Source organism: Vigna umbellata, chromosome 2 (assembly GCF_029865625.1).
Source record: "Vigna umbellata cultivar VRB3 chromosome 2, Vumbellata_1.0, whole genome shotgun sequence".
In the NCBI taxonomy this organism is placed as follows: domain Eukaryota; kingdom Viridiplantae; phylum Streptophyta; class Magnoliopsida; order Fabales; family Fabaceae; genus Vigna; species Vigna umbellata.
In genome coordinates this window covers 11784961-11799389 of record NC_142166.1, presented here as the reverse complement: position 1 = coordinate 11799389, position 14429 = coordinate 11784961, and the positions used below count along the sequence as shown (strand labels likewise).

At 30.1% G+C, this 14429-nt stretch overlaps 1 protein-coding gene across 1 annotated transcript; it reads right to left on the bottom strand.

Moving 5' to 3' along the window:
* Window positions 1–8411: 8411 nt before the first annotated feature.
* Window positions 8412–9740, bottom strand: LOC124829208 (gibberellin-regulated protein 6-like). The gene is made up of 4 exons (XM_047302672.2): window positions 9526–9740; window positions 9356–9391; window positions 9094–9145; window positions 8412–8939 (listed from the first exon to the last, which is right to left on the bottom strand). Exons 1-4 carry the CDS (start codon window positions 9592–9594, stop codon window positions 8758–8760), a joined length of 339 nt encoding a protein of 112 aa, XP_047158628.2. The 5' UTR covers window positions 9595–9740; the 3' UTR covers window positions 8412–8757.
* Window positions 9741–14429: the final 4689 nt, after the last annotated feature.

The following is a 14429-nucleotide window of genomic DNA, read 5'->3' as shown; positions in this document are numbered from 1 at the left end:
AATAAACATAGTTTAAACGGTCATTTATGAGTAGAGATAAGCATAAACATCTTTTACATTCTACATTATTTATAGTGATTAGGTTTTATGCCACCCATCAGGAAATTAATCAATTTGAAATGTGAAGGAGTACGGTGTTGCATTGCGTCAATTAATTTTTCTTTGGCGAATAGTCAAAATCATGCTTTGCTGAAGGTAGTGGAAAATAATCTTACGAGTGATGGTATGCAACAACTTGTAGAGTGAAAGTGACTTTTTCCTTTTCTATTTCTTTTTCACGGTTTTGTTAATGTTCTATTTTACATGGAAGAAAAATGTTTTCTTTAACAATTTTTCTAAAATTATTTATGTGATAGTTAGTGATTCATTCGTTTTAAATACACTAACTAGTAAAATAATGATACATAATCTACTATTAAAAAATTATTAAAAATAATTATTAACATATAATAATCTACTTGAAAATTACAGGTATTATAAAGAATATGAATTGAGTTTTTCACCAAGAAAATATAAATAGAAACTAACAAGAAAAAGACTTTAAATATATGATTTAAGTAATAAGTTTAGGCTTTTATAGCATTTGGTTGATGTAGTAAAAAAAGACACATGTAAAGTAAGCGAATAAGAAGGGAAAGAACCTTATTCTTTAAACTTTGTACACCAACTTGTTTACATTGTTAGAACGAATGATAAAGTATAGTGTTCCTTTATGGTACATCATTTTGATATTTTGTCAATGTTTTAGTAGGTCAGAGTCAGAAAATGAAAAATATATTATGAAGTTAATACTATGAAATTAAGGAATAGCAAGAGCTCCTAATGAAGTTTTAGATGATTAACTGATTAAATTCTAGTATTTAAGTATGCATAACAAAAGAAAGCATATTATTAGTGAACTGTTTTTGGTTGAACACAGGATGATAAGGTGTCACTTGTCTGCCGACACAAAATGTTAAGAAACTTTTCTTTGTGAAAATTTGTTATATAATTTTTTCTGGGCCTGAACAATTGAAATGACAACCTAATCACAATGTCTAATTTACTTATTGTGCAGAAGAAGGTCATAATTACGAATGATAATAACGATGTGTTAGTCACTCTTTTTTTAAGGTTTCTTATAATATGCTCACTCTCTTTTTCCTTCCAAAATGGTTCAGTCTCTTTCTTTTCATCGTTTTGTTTTGGGTCAAGCACACTTCTTTTTGTTCCAGGAAAAACATTGGGCCTAGAAAGTGATAGGATGTTTCATGCTGCACTCCCATTATTCTTAACTGCATTCCCATAATTTTTAAAATGACCATTTTACCTTTTTGAAAAGGTGACTTTGGAAATATTTGTTTGGGAACACACTTTGCAGATTTTTTTCATACATGTTCTAAGACATGATTTTTGAAAAAAGATTTTCAGAATATATAACACATGAATTAATGCATTTTTGACATTTTAATATATTAATGGGTAATTCAAACTTTACCCTTTTAGTAAAGCTATTGGAGTTTAGATAGAAAATTTCATATACGACATTGAAATTAAAATTATTTTGAATTGTTGATAAAAAGATTTAAATTTATTGAATTTTAATTTTTCTATGACGTATCTCAGTTACCACTTAAAAATTTTAAATATAAAAAATTATTAATATTTTGAAAATATTAACATTTATGATTGTTTAGACGATTTTGGTTAATGTTATTTTTAGCTAATGTTTACTAAGATTTTTTTAATCGATATTCGAATTTTTTTTGGATTAACATTAACTAAAATTGTTTTTAATTGACATTGAACAACTTCGGTTATTTTAAAAACTTTAATCATTAGATTTTTTTTTCTTTTTTATCTATATTAGCTAAATAATTCCCGAGTTGATATTGATAAAATGTGATTTCAAATAAAATTAAGTTTATCTAAAATTTACAATAATATAACTCAAGTAGCTCTTAAAGGACACATGTTCAATTATATATAATATTTAGTATTGTTTTTCTATCAAATTAATTTGGAAATTTAGGTTTTTGAAAAATAAAATGCAAACTAAAATAAGAAAACGGAAAATTAAAATTGCAACAAAATTTTAACTGACGACAAAATTTAAAGTTGTTGGAAAATAAGCGTAGAGAAACTAAAAGTGTTGAAAATTATAAAGCAAGAACATAAAAAAAAAAAAAACAAGCAAAAAAAAGTTATAAACAGACTAGCCACAACTTTAAGAATAAAAACAAATTGAAAATCTTCTAATAATCTCTATGTTAGTTTGGTGGGCTTTGCGGGTGTGGCTTTGATATGGAGTGTTGGAAGGGTGTTGCTCCCTCCACCATCAACCTATACTTCCTTCACCTCTCCACATTATTTTAAATATAATTATATTTTTAATTTATTTTAAATAATTTGAAACCCTAATTTTACTTTCTCAGCACCCACTCACGGAACTCTCTTTTCCTTTTCCTATTTTCGTTTCACCTTCCCACCTTCCGCGCTTCCATTCATTTTTCTTCCCAGTTTTTTTTGGTTTGAAAGCTTCCATTGCCGTCGTGGTGTGGAGGAACATCGAGGAACGTCCAGAACATCAACCAACATGAGGAAGTATACATCAACAGAGGTGACATCCTTCAAGATGTCCCCTAATAAAACAAACTCTAAAATAAAAAAGTAACCTGGAGGTGACATCTTCAACGAATGTCAACATCCTTTTAAGGTAAAACGGATGTCGACATCCATTTTTCCTTAAACGGATGTTGACATCTATTTTTCCTTAAACAGATGTTGACATTTGTTGAAGGATGTTGACATTGACATCCGTTGAAGGATGTTGACATTGACATCCGTTGAAGGATGTTGACATTGACATCCGTTGAAGGATGTTGACATTGACATGCGTTGAAGGATGTTGACATGCGTTGAAGGATGTTGACATGCGTTGAAGGATGTTGACATGCGTTGAAGGATGTTGACATGCGTTGAAGGATGTTGACATCCGTTGAAGGATGTTGACATCCGTTGAAGGATGTTGACATCCGTTGAAGGATGTTGACATCCGTTGAAGGATGTTGACATCCGTTGAAGGATGTTGACATCCGTTGAAGGATGTTGACATCCGTTGAAGGATGTTGACCTCCGTTGAAGGATGTTGACCTCCGTTGAAGGATGTTGACCTCCGTTGAAGGATGTCACCTCCGTTGAAGGATGTTCACCTCCGTTGAAGGATGTTGACATCCGTTGAAGGATGTTGACATCCGTTGAAGGATGTTGACATCCGTTGAAGGATGTTGACATCCGTTGAAGGATGTTGACATCCGTTGAAGGATGTTGACATCCGTTGAAGGATGTTGACATCCGTTGAAGGATGTTGACATCCGTTGAAGGATGTTGACATCCGTTGAAGGATGTTGACATCCGTTGAAGGATGTTGACATCCGTTTACGTTTTTTATTTTAGGGTTTTATTTCAAGGTTTATTCGAATACTAGGAAGCACGACACGCACTGCACCACTCCACGCACTGCACCACGAGAGCGACACTGCACCACGGGAGGGAGACTGCTTGATAATTCTTTCCACCACCACCAACCTTTGCAACTTGTAGTATCTCACAACGACGAAAGAAAGAGAAGAAGAAATATAATGTTAAAATGAAAGAAAAATATTTTACTCATGTACGGGGCTAGAATAGGTTATTAGTGAAATAAGTTGTGAATGGATAAAATTAAAAAATAATAACCCTAAAAATAAAATTTTACTGAAGGACAAAATAATAAAAGGGAGGTGGAGGGAGAAAGGTGTGGTGGTGGAGGGAGCAACACCCGTGTTCGAATTGGGGTCTGCGTGGCTGTGTCTGCGTTGAGTTTCACGTGGCACTCACGGTTCTGTTGGATTGCTTGTGGTTAGTGTTTCACAAAATTTATAGCGTGGCTGGTTCGAATGATAGACATGTCTTCTTCTTTGGAATTTCATATTTTTTGAAATTGCTTACAACATCATGATCCAGACAAGTTATCATCTTTAAAACACACGAAAACATGCATTTGTTAATATTCTAATAATATATGTGAAATTCCTTTATCATAATTACTTTATTCTTGCATCAATATAGATATATTCTCGGTACATGTTGAAAAAATTTATTTAGCTAGTTTAGAGAAGTACAAAAAGGAGTTGCATGTATGTTTTTTAACAAGAACAAATTAATTATGTATTTCGATCTTTATAAAAAGTTTGATGTGACATGTAAACATGAGTCAATGAAAAATAATTTTACTTTGCAAAAGATTTTATGAATTTGTTTTTTCTTTGCTCAAGGAAATGAGAAAGGTCTAGGTTATTGGAGTTTGGAATTTGTCTCATGAAATCCTTCTTGTATTTGCTTGAACTAAAAAGATTTTGTTCTAACTTGTGTGAAGTTCACCAAAATCCAATGTTGGGTGCATATACATTATCTTTCTTTTTAATATTGACAATCAAAGACGATTTTTTCAATTGTGTGTGGATTGTGTATGGCACTGACACATCCTTATCTTTAAATGATTACACTAAAAATAAGTTTTAAGATGTCTTTGCACGTGTCTTAGTTGATGTTGATTTGTTGTTTGATTTGTCTAATCAAATTTTGGTGCAAAGGCTAGGATTTGCATTTATTACTAATATGGAACATAAAAAATGGTCTCTTTTTTATTCATATTGTAAAATAATTGATTATTACAACAAAATGCCAATGTAGTATCTAATGAGAAACAAATAATTGGAGCAAAAATACAACAACTTTATAGTCCTAAGGTAGTTGATGCCCAAAATGGGAATAAACACTCTCTAGGTTCAATTTTAAACCTTTTGAGGCTATTTAAAGCCTATGGTGGAGCATGTGGGGAGTCTATAGTTGAGCCTGTGGTGGAGCCTATGAAGGAATATATTATGGTGTACTCTCTTGTGGTATCGTTTATTAATCAGTCACAACTTGAGTCAAATCCTGATAATGTTTGTGTCGTACATGGATATTCTATTGTTAAAAATCTAGATGTTTCTATTGGTGGTGGTGTGCTTATGGATTTCGATTCCTTGGCTAATATGTCTTCTTTGGAGGATGTCACTCTTATTGTCAATAATTTGCAGGGTTTACAATATCTTAATTCATCTTATAGTAATTCCAAGATATTTCCTAATTCTTTGACCTCTAAAGAAGCTCATTTTGTGGAAGAATTGAAATTAGCTTCTAAATTGGCTAACATGCTTGATGAGAAAGATGATTCTATTACCCAGTTCAAACTACAAAGAAACCTAGTAGGGGTTGACCAATGAAAGTTAATAATAAACCTATCAAAGCAAGGACTTCTAAAAAGATAGAATGAGTTTTAAAGGTTTTGTGGAATGTAAGAGAGTTAGTTAATAATAAATGTCGGCATATGCTCATAAATTTGACTAGGAGCTATTAGGGGTTAAATTGGTTTACTATTTTCTATCAAAGTATTTACTTAGTTTTCTTTTTCATAATAGGTACTTTTGCCTATATGTGCAATGTAATTTTATCATGGGTTTGATTTAGTCCCCATGTTTTTCCTGTTTTTTTAAATAAATTTTTCATGTAATGACCATGATGCCTAGCATGAGCCTATTTAGAGCCTATGAATTTAGGTTTCTTGATCTTTTTTCTAACACTTATGCATTATTCTATCATGATTTTGTTGTGTGTTTGTAAAAGAAATTAGAGTTAAGTTAAACTAAGATAGGTGAGTTGGTTTTTGAAACTTTATTGAAAACACTAACTTTTTATTAAACTCTTTTGAAAGAAAATATAATTAAAAACATAATGTAATCAATTAAGGTGCCACAATTGATAAAGATTGCACACAAAATACAAAACACAAAAAGAACAATACATAAAAATTGAAAAAGGATGTGGTTGCAAAATTTTTTTATACTATTTTAAATAAAAATAGATGTTACATCCAATCTTAGTTATTCAACTTTAAAACAACCAAAATCCGCTATCTTTATAGTTACAAACACATGTGAAACATATACAAGATAAGAAACAAGAAAATTAACTCCTAAACATACTCAAAAAGGGTATGTTCTACCTTTGGATCACACCAAGAAGAATATAGCAAACAACTCTTGAAAACCTTCGAAGAAGTCAACATTTCAACCCTTGAAAACTCATGAGGAATCAATATGGGATCACACTAACAACGTAGTAATGAAAAGAAGTTACTAAGCAATACTTTTTCAAGAGTCTTATAATTTATCTTATCTGTAAGACTCACAAACACATGCAATATAAGTTATAACAAACAATACATTTTCAACATTATCTTCTTCAAACATCATCATCAAAACCAACTTCTCTTATCTATTTTATGAAGTATGACTTGACTTTATTCTTCAATTCTAACAATAGTGTGAAATTTGTTGGAATCATTAACTCTAAAAGGCTGATTGAATAAAACCTTAAATTTTTCTTGCAAACAACTATATTATTAGATCATATAACAAAACAAAAAAAAATCATCACCATATAAAATATGTTTATCGTAAGATAAGTTCTTCAAAAGTTCCACTAATAAATTCAATTATTACAAACATGTACACAAATCACAACTAATTATCTCCTTTTAATTTCTCCTTAGATTAAGACATCAAAATAAGAAAAAAATAAAAAGCTCTCAAAGAGAGAAAACTCACTAGGTTAACTTAAAAAGTGTTTAAAGGAATGAAACTCACTAGGTTAACTTAAAAAGCTCTCAAAGAAAGGAAACTCACTAGGTTAACTTCATGGAGTGAAGAACAAACAACACTAAGAAATTTATGAATACTTGAAAATGTATAGGCAATTACAATACTCTTCTTCTTTATTTTGAATCTTTTAAATAGGATCTTCAATATGATTATTGTTTCAAATTTTTCTTTCTTTGATTATTCCTTTTAACAAATATGATTAACTAATTGAATCGTTTGATTAAAAGTTATGATAAAGAAAAACATAATACGCTTGAAGCTCTTTTTTTAATGTAAAATAAAGTAATTCAAGCATACAAAATAAATATAATTAATTCATGCATATATAATTTTTTTATTTCCCTTTTGATATTTTACATGAATGTTTTGAAACATCTTTTATTTCTATACTTTTATTTCTATGAAAACATTTTGATTTATGAACACATATGTAGCAACCTTATATCTTCTTTGATTTTATTTGGTCTTTTAAAATAATTTTGTCCTTATATATTGTATTACTTATAGTTGATTTTATATTTAATCATCTTATTTTGATTAAGTGTCTAAAATTTGTAAGTTTCTCTAAACAATTATACATTGCAACTAGAGTATAAAACACACATTGAAAAATTCTCATAATATAAGTATGTATATTTTAAATCATAACATTTAACATCACAGTCTCGATCTCAAGAGTAATGCGTGGTCATGTTTGTAACATGACTGAAAGTTTGGATTGTCCGGTCCAAAAGATTAACCAGATAGTCATGTGATACAATTTTCATTTATATCAAAGAGAAATTAAAAAAAAATAACACAACCTTTTTATAATGAGACCCTGCACCTTCAAACTAAATTCACTATAATATTATCACACTCCAAGAATTAAATCATCAAAAGTAAAACTAAATCACCAGTTTGATACCATGCAACTATCTTGAAAAAAAATCTAGACACCTTAGTTAAAGATACATAATATCTTTTACTATTTTGCAGTTCAATTCAATTTTAAAATAAAAGAAAAATTAAGACTAGAGAATGAGATAACGATGCTAATCTCTGTAATATATTTTGAATCATTTGATAATTTCAAATCAGGAGATACAATAGTACTCGTACGAACACATGTTTTATTCCAAGTTCACATGAAAAGGAAAAAAATCTTTTATTTCTTTCTCAAAAAGTGGGTATTTGAAAATGACATTTTGATTATCAAGTCAGGAGAGATTCAACACATAGGCTATAGAAAGGGTAAAATTGTGTACAAAAAATTAGTTTAATCTTGAGTGACATGTTTAAAATTGTGAGGAGAAAAGAGTAAAAGAATTCATCAAAGTGAAAGAACCGTCAATCGGAAAAGTATGTAAGATAAACTTCATTACTAAACCATTGAGAACAGTAAATTTTCGTATATGTTGAGTGAATTATTTTGGATTTTATTTCTTTAAACTATTGTCAATATAATATATCTTATCGATATTAGAAACGTCACGATGAATTTTATCCTTAGTTATAGAAAAACCGAGTCTCCAAAATACCCGACTTTTAGGAGGACATCTTCACAGTGCATCAAATATTATTTTATAACTATATCGTACAATAACATTTGTAACTATCACTTCTTTATGCACCAGTGGCCCTGCTTCTGATGCAGATGCCAGATTCTACACGCAGGGGAATAGGAAATTGTAGAGAATCACAAGGTACAACAATTAAAATAAGCTTGGATCTTCAGATCCTTTCGCCTACATCCCATATCTGTCGTAAACATTACATGACTCGCATCATAAAATAACTTCATTATATGTAATAGAACAATGACAAATATAATTGATTAACCAGAAGAACAACACCCTCTTGTTCAGGATTCTTCATGAAATTAATGATTGGTTTAATTTCACGGTCGAGAACAAGATTGTTAACTTAGTAATAGTCGTAGTGAAGACCCAATTGTACTAGCTGCTACCTGAAACACATGTAGCAATGGCCATAGTTGGTGGTTCCACTTTGAGTAATATAAAATTGTGGGTCAAATCATGCTTATGTAACTTCAAGGGCATTTGGGTCCTCCACGCTTGGTCTTCCAGTTGTTGTAGCAGGGGCACACAGACTTGTTCCCATAGTAGCCAGGGGGAACACATAGGCAAGTTTTGCAGCACTTTTGACAGAAGAACATGCATGGCTTGTGGTACTGTGTCTGGCTACATCTTCTTGAGCATTCAGAAGGGCATTCTGATCCAACAAACATCGCTCATTAGATCACACATAATTCAGATATACATGAAAGCAAATTGAGTTCAAAACCATCAGAAACTTTTGGTTCATGAACCATGATGAACAGATAGTACAGCTTAGTGTAAACATCATTGAGAGTATCATTACTCACGTGAGCTCTTTAGACTCCCAGGTCCATAATTCCTCCCGGGTCCATTCTTACTCTGAAAATCAATGGAAAGAAATAGTCAAAATATGATTTTTTTTTTTCAATTCTGAAATTTGTCAACCAATTAAAACCAGTCATTGTATGTTGTAAAACTGCATTACTGTTGATCTGATCTCATTTTCACATGACACATCATGTATTACGTAAACACAAGTGAAAATCACACCATACAATAGTTTCCAGAGATTAGAAAAGAGATACTCACTCGGTCCAAGTGATAAGCTGCATCTTTTGCCATAACCTGAAACCACAGGAAAAAAAAATTCAAACAAGGTTTAGACTTGGAGCATATATATAAATATATTATCAAACAGCTTACATACATAACTGTGACATGTAAATGCAATAATGGGTTGTTTTAGAAGGGAGTATAACCTGAGTTGTGATCATGGAAATGGCAAGGAGAGCCAGAAGCAGAACGCAGAGAAGCTTAGTCATGGCCATTGCACTACAGAAAAGGGTCGAAGTGGTTTTTGTAGAGAAAGAGAGAGAAATAGAAAGGACAGAGTAAAGATGTGGGGAAGGGGTTTGAGGGGCCTTCGGTTTAAGAGGCCTAAATGGTTCGGTGCGTTTGGTTTGATTCAGATGCAGCGGTTTGTAAGCGATATAAATAGACGCGGTTTGGCTTTTAACTCTGAAAAGGATGCATATTGGATAATAGTGCATTATTTAATTATTACCGTATAGTATAATACTGTATGTATTGTATTTCTTATGTGTAGCAGTACCTGTTTTTGTATTCATGAGAACGTGAGCCCGTACCTTTCATTGTGCTACCATCTTATCCCAAACTTTTGCACCATTCAATAATCTTTTTTTATTTACTGCTCATGCTGCACCATACACTATTCATTTTTGAAAAATAAAACACATGAGTTTTTGTTAAAAATTTAAGTGTAAGTTTAATTCTCATTATGGATTAAAAAAAATAGAACATCAAGGTGAAGACTTATTAATTTATTTTTTTTAAATTTTAAATTAAAAGTAATATTAATTCCTTTTAATCATCACACACCTAAATGGTTTCATAAGAATATTTTTGTATACGTAAAAGTTATTAAAGAATAGCAAAATACCATTACTACTTGCCAAGTTAAAATAACATTGTATAGTATAATATTTTTGGTTTGAATTATTTGTCATCGTTAACCTTTTAGCATGTAAGGTAACAAAATTCACTCTTTCAGTTCATTAAATAAATTAATGAAAAACATACATTTGTTACCTTTTTTCTACCATAAGTTAAAATGGCATATGTTTTAAAAATCGAAATGTCATTGAAATAATGAAAAGACGTGTTTAAATATGTTTGGTTAGATTGGTTGTGGAACCGATACTGACTAAAATAATACAAATGATTGAATACGTAAGAAATAACATTAAAGAAATATAATGTCGGAACGCAATATAATTAAAAAAAATTAAAATAACTTACTTTATAAAACTTTTAACATTGAGAAAAAAAATATATTAAAAAATTGATTGAACCGCTTTGAATAAGTTTTTTTCCAAAATTTGACTTTGCATTACTTTTTAACCTGTTCAATTGAAAACTAACCTTCTGACTAATAAACCAAACATTAGACGACTTCGTTTAGTTTGGTATATGACCGAAAAGTGATGCTACTGATGACAGAAATAATAGCTGTTCAAAATAATAAAGTTAGCATTAGATTTATTAAGAAGTGAACTTATATATAAAAGTAATTTATAAAAGAAAATATGTTTTTATTTATATATTTTAAATTAACCTTGAAAAGAAGAGTAAAAGAATGGAAATTTGATAGACAGAATGATGTAAATGTTTGGATGATTTGAAAATGATTAAAAGTGGGATGGGAAACGAAGCATATCGAGGTTGCAACGAAAGGCATTTGTTGTTAGTTAGTAGTAAGATTGTTTTATTTGTAGTTTGGAGGAAAGAAAAAAGTGATGATTAGTGAGAGGATGAGGAGAGAGAAATCACATGGGTTGGGTAGTGGTTAAGTTAAGAGTGGGGTCGAGTGAGAGCTATATAATTGAAAGAGAAAGAAGGGAAAGCCATGTGCATGAGTGCATCTGCACATGACTCAAAGATAGGCCAAAACAAGGACAGCAGTGCGCACGATACGCTGTCACCCCGATGCTCTTTCATTCATTCATTCTATTACTCGCTTTGCTATTCACACTCTTTTTACTTCTCTTATATTTCTATAAATAAATAATCCATTTAATATAATCAATATTAATATAATTTTACTTTTAATATAATTAAAACTATTATCACTTTATTCTAACCACTTTAATTATATATGTCTTTTAACATCCACGTAATAATATATAACTATTAAAAAAATATGACATTTAATATTTAAAAAAGGTAAAGTTTTTTTAAAAACAGAATAATATAATTACAACTAGACGAATCTATAACTAAACTAAACTATTGCACCATTCAATAACTACCCTATCATCTCTTCGCACCATTTACAGTGATCATTGTAAATGAAAAAAACACAAACAAAATAACATAGAAAAAAAGATAAACTAATGTTCAAAAAGAATATTCATAAAACAAACATATAGATGTTATCACACATAACTCATTCATAACAAAAATCACATTACAAATAAAGACTCAGACTAGACAAATGATCTAAATACATGTATTAATACCATATTCTATGAGTTATGCACTTATGCTGACCTCTACTACTTTAAAACACAAGGTTAATTCGTTAACATCTTTTACTAAGATAAAACTCCTACACGAGAACCTCCTGCTCCTCTCACCACATACCTTCTCTACTTAAGATTGAATGATTATTAGAGCTATAAGAAAACTTCTAATATTAAATTCATATATCAATACATGCACTAAAGAAATCACAACTAATCCTCCTTGGTTTAGTACCAACCATTTTCAGATAAACATCATAAACTAACTATCATTTTTATCATTCATAAAATTATACATTAAACATGCTAGAAGAGAACATATGAAATAGAGTCAGACTATGTTAATTTTGTTTAGCAAGAATATCTACTTGTTCAACGAGTAGTGTTTGAAAGCCCACTCGCCTAACGACCAGATAGTTTGCCCAATGAAATTATCATGGGAACTCATAAACTTAAATTCTCCCAAAAGTCATCCAACGAGACTTGTCTCGTCCAACTAGTACCAAGTCAGTGAGCTCTCTGACTTTAGCTTCGCCCAACGAGTATATTCTCGGCTAGGACCACCAAGTTCATAGTTCACAATTGTTCTTTGTGAGTTAGTTGTGTCAAAGGTGCCACTATTTTAGAGAATTTTTCTATTAATCTCCTATAGTAGCTAGTTAAACTTATTTCCGTCATCGACTTAGGTCGCTCTTATTGCTACATTGCTTCAACTTTAGCTGGAATCACAAGCAGCCTTTGAGCTGATATTGTTAAGACAAAATCGTCTATGTGCCTAAACACTATCATGTTTTGAAGTTTAACCAAATAACATTAAAAACAGGATAATAATATGAAAATAAGTTAGGATGAAAACACAATACTTAGAATCGAAATCCAGAACATAGAAAATCTTAGGAAAACACTTAGGTCCTTAAGAAATAGAAAAACATCTAGGTCAAAACACCTAGACGTTGTGCTAAACGGTTATTATGCCTAAAGCATCTAAGAGAGTTAAAGTGAAACACTTAATGATTATCATACCCAAAGAGTATTCAATTTAGCTCTCGAATACAAAATAGTGTCAAGACGATGTCTTTGACAAAACATACTAAAAGATTAAAAGCATTAAACATCAAAAGAAAACAAGAAAAGCTAAACGCTATCTTTCTAAAAAGATAAAATCACAAGAAGTGTTTACTTTCCTAAATGATACCACGAATTAAAATAACGAAGTGTTTACTGAACACTTGGTATCTTAAAGAGAAAAACTTAATTGTCAAATGCTACCTTAGTGGTAGGAAATCAAAAGGCACTTTGTTGTTCTGAGCAACAAGCATTAAACGACATTAAATGATCAACTTTCAAAAACAACAAAATTGATAAGAAAATACATATTTGTTCCATACACAATTTACTCTACTCTTTGAAGATAAGCTATTCTACACGCATCAACAAAGCTTCAGATCAAAATATCAGAAGTAGACGTTATAGACAAAAGAGATATTCACAGAATGTTCTTCACTTGAAACCATACCTAAAAGGAAGTACTACCTACTTCAAGCAAAGTACTGAAAAAACATGTTTGTTCTGACAAGTTGACTTATCCAACTGTTGTTATACACGAAGAAAGAGAAGGCACAAGAATCAAATGGAGAAATCTAATACTAAATAAACCTAATGTATTTAGTTTAACTTTATAAGATTAACTCCAACTAAAAGCTTTAAATATTAAATTTATGAATTTTATTTTAATAAAGTATTCAACATTATTACTTAATAGTGAGATTTAGATTCAAAAGGGAAATTATATACATTATAAGTCTTATGACATTATCATTTTATCCTGTGAACATTTGAGCTTTCCACGTTACTAATTCATAATTAGTTTAAACATTAAAATTATAAAAGTAAAGATTAAAATATATAATAATTTTAAATACTGAAATGAAATTTATAATTTTAGATAATAAATAATTAATATTTATAATTTTAATGAATGGTTGTAAGCAGTTTCTTATAAAATAACAAACTAGAGGTCCATTGTCCTGCTTTCATGTACAAGATCAAATCATCATCTCATATAATATGTTGTAATTTTATAATATGATGATAATTTAATATGTTGTAACTTAATTTATGTGATAGTTTAATAGTTTAGTATGTTGTAATTTTTTGTGTTTAAAATGAGTATTTTTTTTAAATGGAAAAGGTTTATGGGGTTAGCCCTGATCCATAGGGTTTTTATGGATATTTTGGTCTGTGAGTTTTTTTTATGATAGACTTTTTGGTCATGGGAGTTCTTCTAGTTTCAATCCATGTATATTAGAATCAAATCATATAAAGATGACCAAAATGATGGGTCTACCTATGAACATGTTATTTTTTATTTTCTAAACTGTTGTTTAATCTCTATTGTACGTCAACAAGAAAATGAACAACATATTTGTTTTCAACAATAAAATAAAATTAGATGGCAAAGTCAGAGAACAAAATTCATGGCTAGATAGTATTCTTACAATTTCATGAGTTTTATTACATCTAAGGAATGAAATTGATTTACCTTAAGAAATAAATTGATTTAACGAGTTTTTATTTCCACTAAGAAACTAATTTTACATCTTTAGATATTTTTTTGAAGC